The sequence below is a fragment of the Melanostigma gelatinosum genome (genome assembly GCF_949748355.1).
Source record: "Melanostigma gelatinosum genome assembly, chromosome: 1".
In the NCBI taxonomy this organism is placed as follows: Eukaryota; Metazoa; Chordata; class Actinopteri; order Perciformes; family Zoarcidae; genus Melanostigma; species Melanostigma gelatinosum.
This window is the reverse complement of record NC_136634.1, coordinates 27712495-27737369: the sequence shown is the minus strand read 5'-3', so window position 1 is coordinate 27737369 and position 24875 is coordinate 27712495. Positions and strand designations below refer to the sequence as shown.

The window sequence follows — 24875 nt, the reverse complement described above, 5'->3', positions numbered from 1 at the left end:
AAGGAAAATAGTTTGTCTGAAAAATTGAAATTGTGTTACACCAGGACCATTGACAAGTATGTCAGTATGTTCCTTTCATATTACTTTACATCAAATAATATAGTCTGGTCCATCATTCAGCCATTTTTTAAAGGTAAAGTTTGCCAGCGTTAAAGCACTGTTTTCAGTGCTGATGGTAAATGTAGTCCACTGAAGCTATATTGACAGAGAAAGCCGACTCCTGCTCATGCCTACATGTACCAGGATGCACTACACACAAGCAGCTTGTTAGTGGCTCTCACTCAGTCTTCAAATATTGCCCTGCTGGTCTTGGTTGTGTTTTCCAGTTTATCTTCGGGATCCTGAAGACGGTCTCCAGCACACATCTGTCCCAGTGAGGAGGAGAACTTCCATGCACAGCAACGTACACAAGGACCGCTCGGTCTGGGTTCTCGTCTCAACAGCTTGCAGTAAAAACGGCCCACGCTGACATTCATTAATGATAGTCGGAATAAACACACTCAAATCTACACTGTTTAAATTCTTATCTATAACACCCTCTGCACTCATATTTTGGAATGCCATAACAAACGAAGAGAACCAGGACATTTATGAATGGCTGCCAAAGCTGAAGTAGCACACAGTTATTAAAGAAGAAATGAAAAATAATAATAATGCATTTTATTTGGAATGCACTTTTCATTTTTTTTTTTTTATCTCAGAATGCCACAGAGCCAGTACATAGTAAAAAAAACAGTTAAAACATAGTTAAAACAAACTATAATAAAAACCAGTGAATGTACAGAAACACTAAATAAATAACTGACAGTGATTTAGGTCAGAAAGGCTTTCCTGAATAGAAAGGTTTTTAGGCCAGTCTTAAAAGAGACCAGTGTCTGTGTTGCCCTTAGGTGGTCAGGGAGACTGTTCCAGAGGCGTGGAGCTGCCGAGCCAAAGGCCCGGTCGCCCATGGTGCGGAGCTTGGTGCTGGGGACCCGGATATGATCTTAGTTCATGTATAATTGTGTTTATAATGGCTGGTATGATGATGTTGCAGACTTTTATTTTAATATGTCTGGACTATTTCCGGTATTTTTCGCCGTGACAAATGCTTTCAACAACACGCTGAATGCTGCACTTTTCTAAACATTGTCCTAACGCAGGGATTCCCAAAGTGGGGAAAGAAATCGAGCCAGAGTCAGAGCAAGATGAGACGGCGCAGACTGGGAAAAAAAGAGGAAATATGATGAAAAGTATCTGTGTCTGGGCTTCACTTGGATTGGCAACGCAGATTGCCCAAAGCCACAGTGCGTGGTGTGCAGTGAGGTTCTGGCTAACAGTCTGAAGCTCTTATTTACGTTGCCACCTGAACACCAAGCATGCCAGTGCAAGTCAAAAGCCCCTTACATATTTTAATATCGAAATTGGAGGAGTTACAAAACAGCCAAAAACAACTGCAGTCTCATTCATGTGTTGGGTCTATAAATGACGCACTACGGGCTTCATATCTGGTTACAGAATAGCGAGAAAGGGGCTACCGCACACAATCGCCGAAGACGTGAGCTTGCCAGCTGCCAGAGAGATGGTGGAATGTATGATTGGGGAGAAAGAAGCAAAAAAGTTGGACATGATCCCGGTGTCCAACAACACTGTGTCGCGCCGCATCGATGCTTTGTCCGAAGACATCCTGGCTACATTAGTCGCTCATTAATTGTAAATGAAATGTGATAATCTGCCTCTGAGCCTGTGCGTGTGTGCTCGCATCCTGATTGCTCTTTAAAAGTGACGCCTTGTGTCACTGAAAGTTATTGAAACTTTGTTGCAGTGTTTCAGGGCGTTTTCACACCTTCAGTTCATTTGCTTTGTTGCAGTTGCTCCTTTGTTCGGTTTGTGTTCACACTGCAACATTTAACAGCGGACTAAATCTTGTAAACAAATGCCACGCGCTTGCAAACTGTTCTCTCATTGGTCCGATTCTTATGCGGCTATGAAGGCTTAAAAGGCTCTGCTGCTTCTTTTTTTTTTTTTATTATTATTAAGGGGGGGGTGCGCGAACCCGGTCGGGATGTAGAAGGGGGTGCGCGGCCTAAAAAGTTTGGGAGCCGCTGTCCTAACGGGACCCAAATGCAAACTCAGAACCAAGATGATTTATTTCTCACTCAAAAACACGCACACAAAAACACGCAGGATCGCCATCGCCTTCGTCCTCCTGTGCACTAAAACCATTGAAGTCCTCTTCTTCAGTGTCGGAATTAAACAGCCTCAGAATTGCTTCGTTCGAGCTTGCAGTCCGTGTTTCGTCTGCACCCTCAGTGTCACTTTGCTCCGAGGCAAATCCATCCCTGAGCTTGCCTGTCCTCATTGCGCTGTCGTCTTAATCTCATAGTATCCCAGCCTTTCGGAAGCCCTTGGTGATGGTGGATTCTTTCACACTGTTCCGCGCTGTTAGGATCCACTGGCAGACTTGAGAAAAAGCTGATCTTCTCATGCAGCGTGTCTACGTTGCTCATAGCTCTGAATAGCATTTACGGCTAACTGGCTTGGCCAGTTGCTGCTACCACAACATCTATTCAGAGCATTACGTTGCACGAATAACATAACAGAGTGAGAATAAAGTACCATGGTGGCTTTATAGATGAGAGACTGCTCGTAGGACTGTTAAATAAAGAGACGTGTTCAACACTGACCTGAGAGCCTTCCGGAGCGTCTCGATGCAGGCCACCACTACCTTGGGGTTCTTGTTGTCCAGGCCTTTGAGCAGCTCGTCCTGAACCACCTCTGCCTTCTCTAGCTCCATGTACATCAGACAGATGTCTGTGCCGAGCTCCTTAGCGCGGGCCTTTGGCTGGTTGAACACTTTGGTCACCACGCCCAACACCACCTCCCCCGACGACCTGAAACAGAGCACATTGATAAAAACAGCATCAGAACACACCGGACAAACTCTTACCAACAGGTTGCCTCACATCATACATATACAGTCAGGGTCCGAAGTATTTGGACTGAGACACAATTTCTCTAATTTTGCCTCTTCACACAACTCTAATGGATTTGAAACTAATCAGTCAATATGTGTTTGAAGTGAAGACTTTCAGCTTTAATTCAATGGATAAAACTAAAATATCACAATAACCGTTTAGGAATTACAGCCACTTCTACACAGTCCATGTTCAGAGGCTCAAAGGTTATTGGACAAACTAACATAATTGTGAATAGAATCATTATTTGTAATGAACAGCGCATTTCTACCATTTACCTCACAGTCGCCACACCAAAAGTTAAAGTAGTTAAAGCCATGAGAACTTCCCAGAGGTGTAAATTCCTGTCTGTTACAAACTGCAGTGTTTTGGTGCCTTTAAAAAAAGAATCTGTTAATTGGTGGTGCAATGGATCATAACACTCACAGTTGGGATTAAAGATGGAATCAGAACAAAAGAAAAAGGAGCGAAATTTAACTTTTAGAGATCCCTGATCGTGTTTTATTTCGTTGCCGATACTAATTGCCGATCGTTGATGATCCATGTTGTTGATCGATGATCCATGTTGTTGATCGATGACAGCAGCTGGGTTACAAGGAACCACACTATTTTAATCACTCTGAAATCTGTAAACTAAACAACTATTCTAAAAAGGCTATCCTTTTACTTTACCTAATGTTTTTTCACACAAGATTGTGTTTTCATTGACGAAAACAGATCTCGTCATTCGTAGTTTAATGATGTATTCTAATCTACTTAGAGCTAGTGGAAACAGCTCATAATTCATCTCTAATATCTATTCATGTTGTGAAAACATCCTGAACACATAATGTAAGTGAACAGAACCTTCGCTCTCCTCCGGTCAGTTTAAACACAGATTAGTCGTTTACATTGTAACATCATGAGAGTTCAGCGACTAGAGAAGAATAAATGCAGATGTCCTGATCGCATATTTTACTGAATATTGGCAGATAATGACTCAGTAAAACTGTATTTCACACTGCAGTGATTAACGCTAAACTGTGATTAATCGGCGGTTCACGTGAGTGCTGAACCGCGTGGGGTGACCCATACTGATCAACAGTGGTCCGTTACACCACTACTTTTAATGCATCTGTACTGTATTTGATTGTCTCTCCAGTCCCTTAAACAACGCAGACCCCAGATGAGATTCCTTTGGCAAACATCACTTACTTGCCAGCTACATGGGCATTCTCAATGAAGGCCAAGGCAGCCTCCAGGCCTTTAAGCTGAGCCACAGCATTCGAGTCAGTAACAAACTTCCTTATCAGTCCCAGGTACTTCCCCCACTCCGGACTCTTCTCATCAGTTATCTTCTGGAACAACTTCAGAGCTTCTTCATAACCACTCAGACGAGCTTTCCACACCTGAAGAAGAGCAAGCCAGAGCGAAGGTGAAGGCCGGAAAGAGAAAGGGGTATACACAACAGCCATACACAACAGCCAGGAGTTTAAGGCAAACCCAGATGTGCATGAACAGATTCCTCTGTCTTAAAAAGCAGAAAGAGAAGCATGGCTCGTATTCATCACTGACGGGGAAAGTATATGGGTGAGATATGAAAAACATCTTGTGTCATTATTTGACGATATTCATCTATAAAATGAGTGAATGAGATTGAAGTTAACTGCATTGAGGACAAATATTAGTCAGTGAATCATTCACCTTGTGTTCACATTTCTGATCAGTGGGAAGCTTCATCCACTCGCTATCGTCCCCCATGACGGCCGCTCTGGGGTGGGCTTCCCCAAAGGTACTCAACTGGAAAACAACAGAATTATTGAAATAAAATTACATTTGTTGTACTTAATCTGTGACTTGCTGCTGGGGGAATAAGTGAGCCCTAAAATGTATCACAATGTTGGTGACAGCGGACCACCGCTTGAAAACGAAAACACCACTTTCAACAGATAAATTAGCTTTAAAAAGGAAAAAGGTGCCTCACTCACACCTCTGCTTGGGATATTCAACAACATTAGGACTGCACAGAAGCTATTACACTCCAATAATTAGACCATAGTGGTGAGAGTCGACTGGCCCTACAATTACTGCAATTTCCAAATTGCAAGGGGGTGTAGCTTAATACAGATCATCCACATGGCAACAAAACAGACTCACAGAAATGCCTTCAGTTGCAATGCCACCTCCTGATATGCACTCACTTCCACTTGAAAGCATTAGAATGAAATGGTCTAATGCACAGTCAGGGAGGGCTATGGGTTCATATTTCATATTGATCCAAACCATTCTGGTAAACAGTCCAAAGACATCATCAACATCTCGGTAAATACTGTCAGCTTGGAGCCAGTCCTACACATACGCAATGCAAGCTCAGCAATTCATTGTGTTCATAATGTATGGGCATATTGAGCCGGTATCCGTAGAAGTTCACAACAATGGCTAATAATGTGTGATACAAACATTATAGCAAACCTCTGGATGGAAACAGCACCTAGCCCTATTAAAACATTGCTAGTTTAATGTGCATACTAGAATGAACACAGGGGTTGAGTAGGACGGGCATTTCAAAACTAGACCATCAAATACAGCCAGTCATAATTAATTAGACTAGCAGCCGTTTGCAAACTGGGCTATCATCTAATTTAGCCAACCAATTAACTGGCTGTTCCCGATATTCTCAGCTTGCTCAGACTAGGAGTGGTGCCCATATTATCTAGCTAGCTGTCGTATACTACGAGCAAGTCATATGAGCGCCATTAACTAGCGAAGTTAGCAACGACTGTGACAGTTGCTACATTAGCACTTGTTTAGAAACAAGGCTATGAGCTAGCGGTAACCTTCCACAAGCGCCAACACAGCCAGGCCTAACAACGCAGTTCACAACGACAGATGCTGAACACAACAGCCTAGCATTCTAGCTTAGAGCAAAAGCCACGTTTTAACCAAAATAAGCAAACATTCGCACATCACTGACATACCTGTTTATGTCTCTCGAGGACAATGAGATGCTGGCTGTCCAATTAGATGACGGTGATAATGGTATCACTGGAGAGAAGCCCAGCCGAGCTTTATATAAGCTTTGCCAGTGCCGCCCTGTTAATTGAAGCAACTGATTGTGCTCCCAATTATTGCCAATGCATTTCAGGTGTGAGTGTGTCATGTGACTGTCTATTTAAGCTGATGCACCTGCGCAGAATAAAATACGTGTTTTCTCAGAATTTGACCCAGTGGCTGCAGGTTGTTTGTTCTCCCAGGTTTAAATGTGTTGAGTCGGTATATCTCTAGTCAAGCTCTGCAGAACACACCCAGAAGACAAATCACTTCAGTTCTAAATAAAACTGACAGACAACGTTTCTTGCTCAATACAGAGTACCTAATTAATTGACCTATATTGTGCAGTAGTAAACGCCTGACGTAAATCAAAATAGCAGAAAATAGTTTAATTTGATCATGTCTTTCTGTGCAACTGAGACATTTTACACTCTTATATTAAATGCAAATGACCACCAATTTCCGGTGCAGTCACTGCTGCCTGTGTCCAACTTGTTGTCGTTTTTTGAAACGCCTTCACGGGCGGAGAGACAGAAGAGGGGCGAAGACAGGTGTAGCAGAAGGGAGCATCGGTGTCCCTTTAATTACCGGGCCAATCGCAGTGGGCGGGCATCGCATAAATGCGCCAGGGATCCCCTCTGCTCCCTCCTGACGTCAAACGCGTGTCCCGCTTCCGGTTTGCTGGACATCCGCCGCTGTGCAGACTATCTCTGGGGCTCCCCTCGTCCTGCACAGGTGATTCACCTGCGGAGCTGTCGGTGAGTCTCGATTGGGTCCTGATTTAAATATACTCGTGTTCTGTTAGTGACAGTTAGTGATGGCGAGATGAAGCCTCATGAGGCCTCGCAACACTTCAGCCAATTGGTTCGAGAAAGGGTTCATTACTCGATGCTTCATGTGCACACGATACCACCTACTGGCCAAGTGTATAATCACAGGCAGCTGTATCTGAACCACATAATGTGATGCATTGAATTGTTGTGTCTGTTATGGCTGTTGGGAATGACTGAATTACAAAAATGTATGACCAAATAATTTCTGTACATAAATGATCACATATGTGCATAATAAAATATTTTTATATTTTTTTTGAATGTATTCTGTGTGTGAATTTTCCCAAAATGGGAGTATCATATGATATGGCAGGTTGTGTAATGATGTTATTATGTCACTTTAGGAAAATGGCATGGGCTTAAGCAGGCAGAGGACAGTGAAAGTGCTTGTGGAACTAGGAAGAGGGGACTGAATATGCTTGTGGAACTTGGACAGTGATGTACAGGACACGGGACATTTTATTCATTTTTATTCAGAAATAACAGTTTCTCATTTTCATGCATGCACCCATACATACCTGCCTTGTAGGGATAACATAATTAGGATCCAGTTTGGACACAAATGCCCTGAATCCAACATCATCCACAATACTGAAGGGCTGTGTGTCCTTCACTATCATGGAGACGAGGGCTTCATCCAGCTCTTGTTTTCTGGTGGCTGGTTAAAAGAGAATAAATACAGTGTCTGTTACCTGGCTTAATTTGCACAATACACAAAAGTGAACAGGGAAAAATTGTGATGGTGCATTTGTAATATTGTAATGACTTACAATGGCTGGCTGAAGCTCCAGTTTCCTCCTTATTCTCATGCATAAGGTAATGCCTTAGCATGGATGAGGTGTTGTTATTGTACCCCAGCTCCTTGGAGCACAATAAACACCTCACCTTTGAATAAAAGAAGAAACTGTGAAAAATACAGTTCTTGATAAGCAAACCTAATGTGTCTGAAATAGAGTTAGCTTTAGCTTACCTTATTAGGAGTTATCAAATCAAAGTGTTCCCACACAGGGGAAATCCTCCTCTTCCTAGCTGGCTCCATCACCTATCCTTCTCTCCTCACTCTCCTAACTCTCCAAACTATCTCTCTCTCTCTAAACTCTCCAAACTATATAAACGCTATCCAAACTATCTCTCTCTCTCCAAACTATCCAAACTCTCAACTGACCGCAACTCTCCACCAACAACCCACATTTTGAATGGAGCCTGAGTGGTTTATATTGCTGTCGAACCTCCCGGCAAACTCTGAACCACTTCCCGAAGCAGTCACGTGGTACAGCCGGGCAGCGAGGCTTCGGACGTCATCATTTTTGGCTCCTCCCCTACATGAAGCAAGCCTCGATACGCGCTTCAAGGAAACGCCCCCTCCATTACTCGACACACGCTTCGAAGCGTCGGCACATCTCGTAACATCACTAGTGACAGTGCTTTGCTTGTATAGCTGCCGGTAGCTACGCTACATGCCCTCCTCCCCCCCCTTCTGGAGCCGACGCACATTGCCTGATCGGTAAGGTGATTTTATTCTGTTAGTTTATATACTTTGTGTTAATTATCCTTTTATTCATTTTTTGCTATCCCGTATTACAGGGGACTTTTGGTTGGGTTCAAGCGGAACGCCGCCAGAGCTGCGGCTACAGCTAACCCTGCGTAAATTAAGGACGCTGCTGTTTTGTGTACCGGTGTTTTGTCTATGGCCTTGATTCAACTAACTGCGTTGGCCTACGGGATTGGTGTACTTTGACCGGCGCTGTGTCGCCTACAGAGTCTGACGCTGCTGTTATCAGCACTGCGCCCCTGTCTTGTGCTGTTGTTAGCAGCACCCTTGTTTTAATGAACCACCTCTTTTTAGCCTGAGCCATTCACTTCTTGTATTCTGACCAACGGATGTGAAGGCCCACTTTAGCTTTTAGTGTGTATAGATTGGGTTACTGATCACCCCCCGTGGCTGATCAGCCAACCCGAACTATTGTTGTTTTCCTTTTTGCTTATTTTGTTTCGTTTCCTTTCTTAAGAACCAGAGCCTTTTTATAATTGTGTTCTTTGTCCGAGTAGGAGCTGCTAAGCCAAGGTGGTGGGGTTGGTGCTTCCAGGTGGTGGTGTCTCCCTTTGTGTGCTGTGTCGTTTGGTGTGCCCCGGGTTGAGACCCTCACGTGTGGTTGTGTGTGTGAGTGTTGTGTACACGGGTGATCGGGGTGCCTCCTCTTTTGGGATCCTCACCTGCGCTGGTCCACCTCGCCACTGGTAAGCCGCAGTCCTCCTCTTTTTAAATGTATAACGGCGCTCTTAGATTTCGTGTATAAACTGTAAACAGTGCATTGTGTAGCAGAATAAAGTTAATTTTGTATTGGAACCACGTCTCCTGCTCATTTGTATAATGAACCTGAGTGTCTTTGGTACCCTGATACAGATCAGGGGAAAGTGAATCTCTAGGTGCAACTCCTAGGGTGGCGTTGTTGTGCGCTGATAAAACAGTTAGTCCACGTTTCGCCACACAGGGACACCACCCTGACGGACTAACACTAACACACCTTATTAATCCTTATTCCAGATGTTGTATACAGTCTCACTGCATGAAGAATACAACACAGAATAGGAAACCCTTGTACACCCCACATGAAGCTGGATTCACGTTTTATACAGTTTAGTCATTAGCGGATGTGTTATTCGTCACTGGACAACGCCATTGATTGGTTGCATTTGAATTACGGCCCGCCCCCAAGGTATAACATCTCTTTGCTGATTGGCCCATCACGCGTCCTTATCCTTGGTAAAAATTAGATTGGTAGCTCTGAAATTAAGCCCTTCCTGTAACTACGAAAATCTCGCCATCATTAATTTCATGCATTGCCTTTGCATTGACATAATTTGTGAGCAATAGGCAATACATATAGAAGCCATTTAGCACTTGGGCATTTAGCACTCTAATCATCCGTGTTGTCAATGTCGAATGTCTCTTACTGTATGTGTTATGATGGTTTTAAGTTGTTTCTGTGATGTTTTTTTGTTTAAAGCAACGGACTGTAGCACTGTCACTAAAGTAGAGTGGTAAGCATGCAGGAGAACAGCACTAAAAGGGACAGTGAGGACAGAATGCAGAGACAAACAGTGTCCTACTGTTAGTGGGGATTGAACTCCATGTTGAGCTGCTCAGGCATTCCCTGAAAAACAGAATCAAGTATGGGTTTGCTTCAAAGACAAGTACTGCAATACTTAAGAAAGACACAAAATCTTGCAAACAAACCTAAATCACTTTGAGAGGAATCACTTGGTAATGCAATTACCGTTCATTTAATCCTCTCTGAAGTCCAGAAACAACCCTACTAGACTAAATATTGAGTATGGGAATATTGGATACAACATAGGCGGTATAAAAGGCATGTTATCGAGTACTAACCATAGAAACACAAATTTAAGAAGACAAATAATCAGAAACGGTTTATTGGCAAGTATGATGACACAAAAGAGAACTCTGACAAGTATAAAGATATAACTAAGAATAATAATGTAAAAATAATCAATATAATATGAAAAGCAGTAATCGGATGTTGGGACTTCCTTGTACAGCAAAGGTGCAATTAAAACTGTAAAACGGCGATGGATAATATAGCGAGTAATAATATTAAAAATACTGCTAGTATAAATAATAATGATGACGATTATTATTATTACAGTATGTCGAAAATAGCAATGGAACCTTTGTGTGCTATGTTGCTTGGGGGCATTTCCTGAATGTAACTGACAACATCCTGCTGTTTCCATGGAAGCCCCAGCCCACCATATTAGGGTCACATCCACGCGACGGATGGTCGGTGCTAAGATGGTGCTATGATGGATGCTACAGAGGTCGCATTGCTTTTAACTGTGTACATTTACCTCAAGTCTATTCATGTTCATTTCAACGTCCTCTCCTGAAAGCATGAGCAGAATGAACCGCTTTAATTCCACCGTCCCAGATGACGAGTACCTCGGTAGGATGTGTGTTAGCTTTGCAGTGCTAACAGCTGAGCTCTTTAGCTGGTGTACTTTAGATCTGTCTAATGGTCGCTCTGTGTCTGTTTCCTCTCAGCGGACAGTAACGTGCTGTTCTACCTGAGTGATGCAGTGACCCAGCTGCTGGAACACAAAGAGGAGTACACCCAGTTTGGCAGCAGGGCCGAGATCCTTCTTGTGGCACGCGTCAGTCTGTGGCACGCAGCGTCACTCAGCGTCCGTCTCTGTCACTCAGCGGAAAGATTCAGCTGTGGCACGCGAGCATAGTTCGGCAATTGTCAAGAAGCTGCGGAGCTGAGGGGGCGGAGCCACATTTCCTGAGACATTTCCTGAGAACACCCGTTGTTGTTACGACAGATCAGCTTCCATAAATCATTTTTATGATTTTAGTTGAGTCACAGGAGCCCCCTGTTCTCTGTATGCATCCTTAGAGTAAGTACGTTGTACTTTTTTGTTTCTCATTCATTTTATTTCAGTATGATTTAGCTGGTTTTGCAACAAAATGGAACATAATACACTTTCTAAATTATTACTTTTATAGTCACTTACAACAATCGGCTACAATAATGAAAATAAATCATCCGTTTTAGAATCATTTAAAAGTATATATTAAAATTAAGACATAAAATGTCCAATCCAAAAATACATGTTTGAAAATATCTTCACTCTTCCTCTGCTTATATGTATATGTATGTCAGTAGGACATATGTTAACTGTTAACAGTTTACAGCATACTTAAATAAATATAAATAAATACAAAACACACGCACACTTTGTAAACACACTGCAGCAATTCTTTTGCAGGAATATGAGCATATTTTCCCCCTCTGGCGAAATACAACACGTCTCATGCCTTATTTTATTTTACCAGTTGGTGGCGGTAATGCGCCAATGTTTATCTGCTTTTTATATGTTGTGCTATATATTGTGATGACTTCCATAACAGTTCAACTACGTTTATTTAACACAAGTAGGAAATGGCATTTAACACATGTAGCGTCCAAATCTTTAGCTGTAAGTAAACCTTTAGTTGACGCGTGTTTCTTGTCTTTTGCACATATCTCACACCGACGCCGCTCGTAGATGAAAAGCAATACGTGTTTTATTGATCCATTTCCTTCGTACAAGTCAGTCAATCAACTTCCTTTCTCCTAAAAGTATGCTGATTACTTCGACCTACTATACGTATCCACAGGTTATCCACGTAGATCGTTCCCTTTAACACGTTTTATAACACGATCCCAAACACGTATTGCTTTTCATCTACGAGCGGCGTGATTCAGTTCCGAGAAAGAAAAGAAAATTACGTTCAATATAGGATCACAAAATATTAAAAACGTGGCAGGAAATTGCTGATATTATGAATGTATAACACGTTAATCTCATCACTGCACTCTATTATTAAACAGCCTCCAGTGGACCTTGCTTCAGTTACCATAGTAACACAATCAGTGATACATTTTCAAAATAGTAAGACTTCTGACAGTCTGCCTCCACCTACAGCTCCAGAGATCAATCTTAGCGGTCACAAGACAGTTAACATGACAGCAACGAAGAAAGGAGAACACATTCATCTTGTTTTTGCTCTTGTCTTGTGAGATTCGGAATTGTTTGAATATTCTAGAGTCAAACTTTCTATATCTCAATGCCAATACAACTGAATAAATTGAATTTGGACCACAGTATTTGACCAACATTATATCTTCTCATCTTGGCCTTTAACTTCTTCTGTTTCACCAGTCAATTCAGGATTTAAGTGTGACAATTAAATCAATGACTCAGGTAAATTAGGCTTAGTGTTTGAAAAGAATGAACCAAACATCTCTCTATATTTTTCAATTGTCATTATTTATTGCTTCATGAAGTACACATGCTCACTTTTCTATTACATACAAATAACAAGTAAATACATGATGTATACAACTTGGTTGCAAATTAACCATCAACATCAAATATCTGTCACCCTGCGTCCCGCTCCGTCACCCGTCACCCTGCGTTCCGCTCCGTCACCCTGCGTCCCGCTCCGTCACCCGTCACCCTGCGTCCCGCTCCGTCACCCTGCGTCCCGCTCCGTCACCCGTCACCCTGCGTCCCGCTCCGTCACCTTGCTTCAAGCTCCGTCACACTGCTTCACGCTCTGTCACTCTGCGTAACCCTCTGTCTTCCTGCGCAGATTGAAATACTTTTTTTACACTACCCTGATGACTCCGTCCTGGCAGCAGGACTGGGTCCTCCGCTCCTCACTCATAGTATTATTACAACGGGGTACGTAGCGCTGTCGCTCATGAGCACAACAACACAGGCACGGGAAAGCTTCTTCTTCTCCTCCCTTTTGGTGTACTGGCGGTTGGCAAACGAATTGGCGCATTACCGCCACCAACTGGTAAAATAAAATAAGGCATGAGACGTGTTGTATTTCGCCAGAGGGGGAAAATATGCTCATATTCCTGCAAAAGAATTGCTGCAGTGTGTTTACAAAGTGTGCGTGTGTTTTGTATTTATTTATATTTATTTAAGTATGCTGTAAACTGTTAACAGTTAACATATGTCCTACTGACATACATATACATATAAGCAGAGGAAGAGTGAAGATATTTTCAAACATGTATTTTTGGATTGGACATTTTATGTCTTAATTTTAATATATACTTTTAAATGATTCTAAAACGGATGATTTATTTTCATTATTGTAGCAGATTGTTGTAAGTGACTATAAAAGTAATAATTTAGAAAGTGTATTATGTTCCATTTTGTTGCAAAACCAGCTAAATCATACTGAAATAAAATGAATGAGAAACAAAAAAGTACAACGTACTTACTCTAAGGATGCATACAGAGAACAGGGGGCTCCTGTGACTCAACTAAAATCATAAAAATGATTTATGGAAGCTGATCTGTCGTAACAACAACGGGTGTTCTCAGGAAATGTCTCAGGAAATGTGGCTCCGCCCCCTCAGCTCCGCAGCTTCTTGACAATTGCCGAACTATGCTCGCGTGCCACAGCTGAATCTTTCCGCTGAACTGACAGAGAGGGACGCTGAGTGACAGAGAGGGACGCTGAGTGACAGAGAGGGACGCTGAGAGACAGAGAGGGACGCTGTGTGACGCTGCGTGCCACAGACTGACGCTGAGTGACGCAGAGGTGCCAGTGCCACAAGAAGGATCTCGCTGTCTCTCCAGTTTGGGGTGATCCGCTACTTTGCTGAATAGTATGTCACACTCCTCACACAGTTAGTCTAATAGTTCCTCTGACCTGGGCAATAGTTTGGACTGATGTAGGCTTTGGGAGGGCGAATCTCCTCAAAGATAATATTGGAAAATTACAGAATATAAGGAAACTGGAACTACAATTTTCAAACTTCCCCGGTACCTTTTATCTGTTATTAGGTGTACAGTATAGTCACAATCATTCAATTGCCATTGTAGTTGCTGGTTTCTTTTGTAGGAAATGTATACTAAGCCAGTGTTCTAATATGATAATGTGTTTAATTAATAATATACATTTGTACATTAAAACACTGTAAATGTGATGCATACTCGTCTTTCACGCTGTTTTGCGTTTATGCGTGGTATGTAATCTAAACGGTGAGAAGTCTACTGAACTAGATCACATTTTGTTTTACAACACTGTCACCCTCGCTTAGAGAGTCGGTGGAAGAAACACAATTTAGTGCTTCTTGTGTTTCTTTTTGATCTAACTGATTACATGAATGTTGAGGTGGACTTCTTCTTGTTTGTTTTAATTGCTGTGTGTGCATGTGTGTAGTTTCAGCAGTGTAAAGAACAGTAACCACGTCCTCTTCAGAGAGTATAACTACATCAGGGCCACTCCCCATAACAGAGCCTCCTTCATCAGAGTCTTCTGGAGATGCTACAGACAGATCGGCAAGAGCGGAGGTGAGTGAGAGCCACACACTTCTTCTGTTGGAGGTGTAGTTTGATCGTTATAGTCACTCAATAATTGCCCCTTTCTCTATATAAGGCTACGTTTATGTTATTACATGCGGAAGTATTAAAATATGAATAATTCATTGACGTGTAAAACCCACTAGACCTGACTTGGTTGGTTTGACTCTTTAACGTTGGAATGAATGCATCACTGTGTCTCTTCTGTAACTGCATTGAGTTGTATTCCAGACTCTCTGTCCGTGCTGGAGTACAGGTCGCTGCTGCACTTGTTGTGTCCAGACTTCCCTTTGGCGATGGTGCAGAGTGCAGCCAGGTCAGTACACAGACGCACCTCAGACAGCACGTGCACATTGTTTTATGTCTTTGTACTGTTGTTCCCCGATCCCAAGAGGTCACACCTTTGTTTGTTTGGTTACCACAACACTAATGTTGCATGCTGGGAAAATGTGCCTTTTTCAGTTTACTCTAACAATCAGTATGAGGCACATGCGGTAGAGTAAAGAGGATGGCCACTACATTTGTATTAAAGTACAGTGTAGTCGTTATTTTGTAGTTACACTGAACAAAAATATAAATGCAGTGTCAGTTTAACTGAAAGATCTAAGACCTTTTCTAGACCCGCAAAATGATTATTTCTCTCAGATTTTGTGTTGCTGATTTTTACACAGATGTGACTTGGGCTGGTCCCAATAATAGGCCACTGTAGCATATGCAGTTTTATCTTCATAAAACATGTATTAGGCTCTCTGAGCTATGGATTTGACATGACTGCTGCTACAGAAATGCATCTTTTAGTCACATCCGTCTTTTATGATGTTTCTCTTTTTGTTGAGTGTAGATTGTGTATACTGCACATGCGAATGCTTTATGTTACAACAGACCTAACAAGAAGATATAATGCAATCAGTCATTGGGTGAGGAGCCTTCTCTTCTCTGTTAAATGCATTTCAGTGTGTTGCATACTGACGTGTTACTGGGCTAGTCGGGTCCCTTAAGGACCAGTTCTCCCCTGGACGTATCTGGTATGAACTGTTATCTGCTTTTCTTTTCTTGTCCTGTAGAATTGTTCTGATGGACGATGCCATCGACTCTCTGATGTCTTTTTCTGATTTCCTCTATGCCCTCCAGCTGCAGTTCTACTACCCAGGTACAATACAAGCTACTGTTTCATATGGCTGTGTTCAGTATGTCCAGGCTTATACATTCACTTCACTCAGTTTGGCTGTAACCTTTACTAACGTGGGTGTGTTAAAGGGACAGTTCACCCCAAAATGAAAAACTACATATGTTGCCTCTTACCTGTAGTGCTATTTATCTCGACAGATTTGGTGAGATGCCAAGTGTTGGAGATATCATCCATAGAGACGTCTCCCTGCTCTCCAATGTCCACCAGACTCTCCGTCTCTCTCCAACAGCGCACTATAGCTCCGACGAAACTGCTCACAAGGTCTGAGGATTATCTTGAGTCAACGAGTTATGATTTCTAGAAAGTGACATCGCTGTTGAGGTTGTAAATGTACTTTTTTGGCGCTTTGAACACCACCAGCCGAGTGCCAACGAGTCGCATTATGTGGGAGAGAAGGGAGACGTCTCTATGGACGATACCTCCAACACTTGGCATCTCACACCAGAACCATGGCCGTGTAGGTCACTGAGGTCCTAACTGTTGCAGAGATGTTGCACGACGCCAAGATTACGACCTACGTATCTCATCGCCGTCATTGTTTGTGTGTGTGGGGGGGAAGGGGGGGCGTGGTGAAGTGGATGATCTAGTTGTTACTTTAAAGTCTTTATTCAACAAGTTGGTTCTTTGATTATATCAACAGCTTGAGGTTCACCTAGTGGACTGCTTGTAGTCTCGTGCCGTTCAATATACGTTGATGTCTGCTCGGTGATGTCTGCTCGTCAGCTTCACTTCCAGCCTGTATTGCCTGCATGTGTTTAAAATCGTCACTGAGACGGATGAAAATGAAACGACATCAGTTAGAGCTCAGCTTTGGGAAGGGTAGAGGTCAACAAAAAACCATCTAGACTGATAAATAGTGCTATTTATCAGTCTAGATCGTTTTTTTGTTTTTTTCAGGTAAGAGGAAAAATATGTCCTTTTTATTTGTTGGTGAACTGTCCCTTTAATGATTTGCATTTGTTTAGACTCTTACTCAATATAATCTTTGTGTTTTATTCTCTATAGTAAGAGGTATGTTATACAAATGTTTCATATTTTCATTATGGATTGATTGTTGTTTAGTTAGAGGGTAAAACTGTCTGACAAAGATAAAACTCTTGCCCACTGGAAGGATTTCTAAGTTCAGATATCTGATATGAAAATAATAAAAGCTACATATTATCTACCGTTAGTGTGTGAGGAATCATCTTATCAGAAGTGAGCCATATAGAGTCATCAAATGTATATCTGATATCGAAGTTATGATGTGTGCAGTGTTAACAGTCTAATCCCATTTCCATACAAAAACTGAATAAAACAGTATTTAATCCGCGTGTCTGTAGAGTTCCTGGACAGCGTGCTGGTGATCTACCAGGATCTGTTAGCAGGGAAGAGTCCTAACACCGTCATCGTCCCCACATCCACCTCCATCGAGCCGCTCCCCTCTGTGGCTGCAGAGGAGACCGACAAGGAGAAGCAGCCGCAGGACGGCGTGGAACCGTCCACTCTGGCTCAGTGTGTTGATGCCCTCTGTGACCGGTTCAAACGCAGGTAAAGCATACACACACGTCCAGCCCTCACTCACTGGGACCACACAGCGTGTAGAATACACTCTGATGTTACAGGGTACATCGTGTTTACAAGAAAAGACATGGATGTTCAGAGAGGTCAGTGTCCTTGCTTCCCATTGGCTGTTGAGCATTCAGGTTGAACCATTTCTGCAACACTTCTAAACATATGATGAAAGGACCTGTACTGCAGCTTGTTGACTGGTATTTGTTTTCATCAAAATAGTTTAAGCATGATTCAAATAAAATAAGACAACTTTTAGTTAAAGTTTAAAATGAGATTAGATACACTTTATATTTGTAGATTTATATTGTATTGATTTAAAACAACTATTTGTGCGTGCATCAGATATATATTTGTGAATTAGATGTTTTGTGTGGATTTTTTTGACATTTACACATTTGAAATGACTTGTTCACAAGTCATAATTTGGCTTTTTTTATTTCTGCCCGAGACCTGGCAACGGAATATGGAATGCATCCATTTAAACGGACTCCGCCCTGTGGACTGTTCTTATGTTGGGACACCGCGTTTGGCCGGCCGCGGTGGAGGTCTCGCCGCGGTGGAGGCCTTGCCGCGGTGGAGGTCTCGCCGTGGTCTGGAAGAATCAGTTTTCCTGCCATTTGGGGAGCACAGAACATTATACTACTTTTAAACTACAGCTGACTAGCTAGTAGCACCAAAGCTGTGGAATGCTCTGCCTGCACCTCTACGCTTTGCTGTTTCTGTGAACTCATCCAGAAATCAGCTCAAGACACACCTGTTTAGACTGGCGTTTGGGTAACAACTCCTGTCCTAGGCCTGCTTTTAAACCGTGTTTCTGTTTCTGTGCATTTTAATGTAATGATTGGCCCTTATATGGTCACATTGTGCTTTTTGTTTGTAATTCTTCTCCTGTTAAGCACTTTGTGACTTATGTCTGTGAAAAGCACTTTATAAATACATTTTACTGACTTACTTACTTACATATAATGATAACTATTTCTATGTGCATTGAAAAATATTTTTGTGGCGAGTCATTAATCACAAAATACATTTGTGAATCTTTCTGTGTGCATTCATTAATATTGAGACTGATCTGACCCTGTCGTGTTTGTGTTCCTGTGTGAAGTCATCCTCCCAGGTCCTGTATGAGGGAAGTACTTGAACAGACCAACAAAGTCTCTCACTACAGCTTCCTAATGAGCCTGGCTAAACACGAGACCATCAACCAGACTATTGGTAGGTTTAACATTACACAGTCGTAGTATTACTGCTGCTACTACTGCTTCTGCTACTACCTATACTGCTACTACTGCAACTTCTACTACTACCCCTACTCCTACTGCTGCTACTACTACTGCCTCTTCTACTTCTACTACTACCTCTGCTGCTACTACTTCTACTACTACCTCTGCTGCTACTACTGCTTCTGCCTCTTCTACTTCTACTACTACCTCTGCTGCTACTACTGCTTCTGCCTCTTCTATTTCTACTACTACCTCTGCTGCTACTACTGCTCTGCCTCGTCTACTTCTACTACTACCTCTGCTGCTACTACTGCTTCTGCCTCTTCTACTTCTACTACTACCTCTGCTGCTACTACTGATTCTGCCTCTTCTACCTCTGCTGCTACTACTGCTTCTGCCTCTTCTACTTATACTACTACTACCTCTGCTGCTACTACTACTACTTTTATTACTACCTCTGCTGCTACTACTGCTTCTGCTTCTGCTTCTACTACAGTCTTCAGCAGACTGGACTACTGTAACGGTGTGTTTACAGGTCTCTGTAAAAAGTCTGTCAGAAAGCTGCAGCTGATTCAGAACGCTGCAGCTCGAGTCCTCACTAAGACCAGGAGGGTGGATCACATCACCCGAGTACTGATGTCTTTGCACTGGCTTCCTGTCCAACAAAGAATTGACTTTAAAATCCTGCTGTTGGTTTACAAAGCACTGAATGGTTTAGGGCCAAAATACATCTCTGATCTGCTGCTACCTTATGAACCATCCCGACCCCTTAGGTCACATGTGTCAAACTCAAGGCCCGCGGGCCGAATGCGGCATTATTTTATGTGGCCCACGAATCCGCCAGCAAAGAAAAAATTTAATATAATTTTTTTTTTCTTTTTTTTTGGGGGGAAAAATAATTAAAAGTTTGACTTGAAAATAAAAGTATCCCCATGTTCGAAATTATGAGATAGAAAGTTGAAATTATGAGATAGCATGTTGTCTGTGTACCGACATTAACTATCACAACAGGTGGACAGGAGAGGCAACAGCCCGAAAAGAGGTTTTCCAACGATTGAAAAAGATCGACAAATAATCCCAAAATGTCCACGAAGAGAAAAATTGATGCAGAGGGAAGAAAATGAAATGAAAGATGGGAAAGCGAATACATGTTTGTGCTTCAAGGAGAAAAACGGGTCTGTCTTCTGTGTTATGAGGCGTGTCGGTGATGAAGGATACAATTCACGTCGGCATTTTGACACCAAACACGGAGCTAAATTTAGCCTCCAAGAAAAACATCAAATTGTCCAAGAATTAAAAGGCAGACTGCAATCACAGCAGAATATATTTACACAGCTACAGCCCAGTGCATGCTGAAGGTATGTGAGCAGTGCTCCGACCAGATACAGACTTTTATAAATGTCAGTTTGTGAAGAAACACCATCGCAGACCGAGTTCATGAACTAGCAGCAATCTAACAACACAGCTAGCTAAGAGATGAGCAGGTACTTGTGTTTCGAATTAACTGTTGATGAAAGCACAGACAACACGGATACATCATCTATCCATGTTCATCAGACCTGACTCTCAGTGAGCAGCTCTTGGATGTAGCTGCCATGCACAGGACGACGACAGGGAGGAACATTAGTGATGCAGAGAGGTGACACAAATAGCTTTGAACAAAGTTAATGTCATAACTTGTGTTTGATATGTGTCTTTGTTCTTTTCTTTAATAGTTTGATCTTTGATAGAGTCATATGGGTTTCTTAACCCTCAATTAAAATGATTTATGTTATAATAACAGAAATGTTTAAATATCATTTTTCAGTTATATAACTGCATGTACAATATTTCTACACTTGAATAAACAATAATCAAATGCAGAGACAGTTATTTAACAATATGTTAGGGAGAAGTTAGTTTTACAGTCTTACAGTTACAACCGGCCCTTTGAGGGCGACCGTGATGCTGATGTGGCCCAGAGTGGAAATGAGTTTGACACCCCTGCCTTAGGTCGTCTGGGACCGGTCTACTTTCTGTTCCCAGTCAGAACTAAACATGGAGAAGCAGCATTCAGTTTTTCTGCTCCACATATCTGGAACAAAGTCCCAGAAAGCTGCAGGTCTGCTGAGACCCTCAGCTCATTTAAATCAAGATTGAAGACTTTTCTGTTTGCTGCTGCCTTTAATTGAACCACATTCAATTAATATATTAATCAATTTCCTGCATTTCTGCATTTTACTACTGTATTTTATTTCTTACACTGTTCTTAATTGCTGTTAAATCTCCTTTTCTTTTGCCTTATGTTTTGACGCTTGTAATGGTTTTATGTGAAGCACTTTGAATTAAGACCTCAGAGAGGCCGGGTTAGAGTCCCGAGGCGGGGTTGGAGTCCCACGCTATATATCGCCATTTCCTTCGGGACCGAGTTCGTGCAAAGCGTACACTATAAAACGCAGAAAGGCAGAGATCTTTTCCAGACGTGGTTTGTGTGCGAGTAATTGCAGAATTGCGGCAGTGTATGGTTGATTGCGTACAGCGTAATGTCTCAGGGAGACATCGATTAAGACCTCAGAGAGGCCGGGTTAGAGTCCCACGCTATATAAAAGAACTGCACAATATATCGCCATTTCCTTCGGGACCGAGTTCGTGCAAAGAGTACACTATAAAACGCAGATCGGCAGAGATCTTTTCCAGACGTGGTTTGTGTGCGAGTAGTTGCAGAATTGCATCAGTGTATGGTTGATTGCGTACAGCGTAATGTCTCAGGGAGTCCCACGCTATTTTGTGTTTTAATGACTGTTTTTTTTGTTTCAATGTATGTTTTAAATCGAGAGAGAGAGAGAGAGAGAGAGAGAGAGAGAGAGAGAGAGAGAGAGAGAGAGAGAGAGAGAGAGAGAGAGAGAGAGAGAGAGAGAGAGAGAGAGCTCTGGCAAACTTTCTCATTTGGCGATTGGCCGATGTTTTATCTTTTACAGCTTACATGACTATTGTCCTGCTCTGCCATGTCTTTCCTCGTCTCTCCCTCTTGTGTCGCGGTGTGTGTAAATGTCACTCGAATCAGGAAACTTATCAGAATCCTCATATCTGATTGGCCGAGCTGCAACACGTAACAGCTGCAACAAATCATGTGTGTGCGGCTTTTATTTTGAAATGGGGTGCGTGTGTGGGGGGGGTCCTCTAAAAGTCTCCAAGACCTGAAATGACTGTGTGTGTGTGTGTGGGGGGGGGGGACCTCTAAAGATTCCTAAGACCTGAATGTCTGTATGAGAGAGACACAGAGATAGAGGGAGAGGAGTGTATGTGCGCGTGAGTCTGTGTGTTTATCAACATCACTAATTGGCTCAATCGCGAACACCTGTGTGCCTGAAGCCATTTGAAAATATTCTCCATAGAGATCCCATTGAAAATAAAAAGCTTAATAATTCAAAAAGTTTAAAGGTTAGAAATATGAAAAGTCATAGCACCCCTCTGGTGAAAGAGCTGAATATTTTAATAGTTGAACGGTTTCTGTAGCTTAAAATATGAAGGAGAAGAAGAGGCGTGACGGAAGATTGTTGGAATGCTTAACAGCATTCCAACAATAAGCTGAACGTTGTCTTTCGTCCCTCTTCCTACAGGAGCATTACCCAGCATGGTGTTAAGGTAGAAGTTTTTACCTCATAACAAAGAGAAGGCCGGAGCCATGTGGCCGGCTTGTGCCGTCGACACACACGCTGCAATAATAACGCTACCAAAACTGGTTTACAATTATAAGGAATTTAATTCCACTGATGTAAGCACGATTACAGTTACACATTGGAGTATATACTCCTATGACATATTAAAACAATAAAACCCCATTTGCAAAAACCTCACCCGGCTCCTCCGGTGTAAACACGTCTGTCGTCCGGGGGCCATCACCGAACAAGAGCGAGGAAAAAAGTCTTTTAAATTAAACCTCCCACATCTGTTCGAAACACCTCCTCCTCCGTTTATCCCGATTCCTATTGGCTAACTTCCAGGAGCGTATTCACTTGTCTGGCTCTGAGTTTATTATCACATTCAATGACTGTCAGTTACGTTTTAAACCCTTCTATAATAATCCTTCAAAATGAAAGTTATACTTCTGCAACTTGGCAGAAGTTTCATGCTTCTGCATGTTTATGTTTATGTTTATCTTAATTATGCATTCTCAAAACCCTTATGATTATGACTAACTATGAATTATTAATTATGAATTATTAAACACTTTTATTATATCTACTAACTACAGTTTTTTACTCAAATTTCTTACAATGGCAGAGTTCCTCATTGATCCAGAGATGGACCAGGAACTGGACAAACTGTGAGAACGCAGACAGTGTACTGTACACTGCACAGGATGACAGTATCATAATACGCAAACACGTTTAGCTTTTCTCACATTTGTTTAACAGACATGCTTTTCTCGTTCTTTCCTTTCGCTGTTTTCTCATTTTGTTGTCCTCATTTCCTGTGTCTTGCCTTTACTTCCTGTCCTCTTTGCTGTGTTGTTCTCCTATCTTCCTTTCTTCTCTTAATAACTCGTTCTTTTTTCCGGTGCTGTCCAGAATCGCCCAGATCTCAGTGAGTCCCGGCAGCAACAGCAGCGGCAGTGCGGTGGGGGGGCTGAAGGAGGTGCAGAGGAGGGCCTCCCCCAGGAGGAACATCCACCACAGGAGGAAGATGGAGGTGGAAAGCGATGGTTCCACGGAAGAGACCGACTCCTCTGAAAACTGACCTCTTATCTTCCACCAGTCTGTGACATCTCACCTTCCATCTTATGTGGGAAACACACTGTGGCTGTATGGTACATGTCAAAACGTCCATGACCATTATTAGTTATGTGAACCCACACTAGTAGTGGATCAGCGCACGGCGGTGCAAGAGAACACTCCACCTTGCGACAGACTGTCTTCATGAGAGTAGCTCTGCATGCACTCTAGATTGACTGATGCTACGTATTGTTAGAAGTCCCACGTCTGCACATGATCATGTGACATGCTACTGCTCTGCACAGTGTTTTGAATTTTACTGGAATCTTACCAAACAGAATGTTTGCATTGGTTGGCAGTAATGGTATTTATTTAGTTATGAGTGGTATAACTAAGTAGAATATCAACAGTATCACTCCACTTTCCACTCAATTTCAAAGTATTTACAATTTTACCTGAAATTCGGTTGTTGTGATGTTGGAGAAGCCTCTTCATACCATAATGAAACACCAATACTCTCCACTACGAGTGAAACTAAGAAGTTTAAGTAAGTTAGCTGCTCCATATTACGCAAAACAAGGCCGGTCTCATTGCTGGAACACAAGATAGGAACCTCTGTCATCTTGGGTGTGGAATATCTGACTAGGTGGTTGATTTTGACTTGATTTTGACCTGATTTGACTCGTAGTTCTCTTGAATACCGATGTTGACTACACTTATTGTAAGTTGCTTTGGGTAAAAGCGTCTGCTAAATTTAATGTAATGTCATTTTGTTTTGTAAAAAGCTGCACTTAATGTTTTCAAACCTACTTAATGTCGAGCATTCCTGCTGCTTTAAATCTTCCCTTTAAAGGGCGGGCAAATTGCCAAATTTGAATATCTGCAGAGAAGCTTGCGCCGAGCTTCTGCAGAGCCACAGAAATGGTTTGTGAGCCTCGCAGAGAGCTGCAAAGATGCAGTGCACTCCTAAAGAATGGGACTTTGTGCCGGAGACGGCGGACGCCGCAGAGGTTTGATTGGAAATCAGAGCCGGTTTTGGTGTTTTCCTGTTGTATTCCACATCCTCTGACAACAGCAGCACAGAGTGAATGTGTCTAACAACACGAGGACCATTGCTGTAGCTCTTCCTTTAAGAGCGGTCTTTTGGTTGTATTGAGTTATTTGTTCTAAACAGCATCCAACGACCCTTTTCTTTGCCTTTGCAGGTGTGTTTAGCCTTAATCCGAGTTTCTTGTAAATAAAACAACTGTCCGACTGGTTTTATGATGCTTCCCCTTTCCCCTAGTGAACTGGGTCGTAACAGGGTGAGAAACACGTCTTCTGGCGCAAAGCTGCACCTCGGCTGCAACATCTCAGCCAGCAAGAAGCTTGCACCATTTTATATCGCTTATGTTCCCACTGAGTATCATTCAGCTTCTCCCTCACAGACATATGCCCATTTTAGAGTGAAACGACTGTTGTCCCTATTGTCCCGACACATGTGCTGCGCCGCCACACGTGAT

General features: G+C 42.4%; 2 protein-coding genes across 2 annotated transcripts in view; one reads left to right on the top strand and one right to left on the bottom strand.

The window, feature by feature from the left end:
* LOC306780216 (cytoskeleton-associated protein 5-A-like) overlaps positions 1 to 4733 on the bottom strand; it is a 45376-nt gene extending 40643 nt beyond the window's left edge. The window contains exons 1-3 of the mRNA XM_079272495.1: positions 4641 to 4733; positions 4152 to 4345; positions 2667 to 2873 (exon numbers count right to left, since the gene is read on the bottom strand). Coding sequence (XP_079128621.1) covers positions 2667 to 2873; positions 4152 to 4345; positions 4641 to 4697 — 458 coding nt within the window. The 5' untranslated portion in view covers positions 4698 to 4733. The remainder of the gene's footprint in view (positions 1 to 2666; positions 2874 to 4151; positions 4346 to 4640) is intronic.
* Positions 4734 to 10612: 5879 nt separating this feature from the next.
* Positions 10613 to 24670, top strand: LOC306779313 (centriolar satellite-associated tubulin polyglutamylase complex regulator 1-like). The gene is made up of 10 exons (XM_079271175.1): positions 10613 to 10785; positions 10884 to 10957; positions 13988 to 14016; positions 14574 to 14704; positions 14945 to 15029; positions 15778 to 15863; positions 17225 to 17432; positions 18562 to 18675; positions 22914 to 22985; positions 23230 to 24670. The coding sequence occupies exons 1-10, from the start codon at positions 10704 to 10706 to the stop codon at positions 23396 to 23398; spliced, it is 1050 nt and encodes a 349-aa protein (XP_079127301.1). The 5' UTR covers positions 10613 to 10703; the 3' UTR covers positions 23399 to 24670.
* Positions 24671 to 24875: the final 205 nt, after the last annotated feature.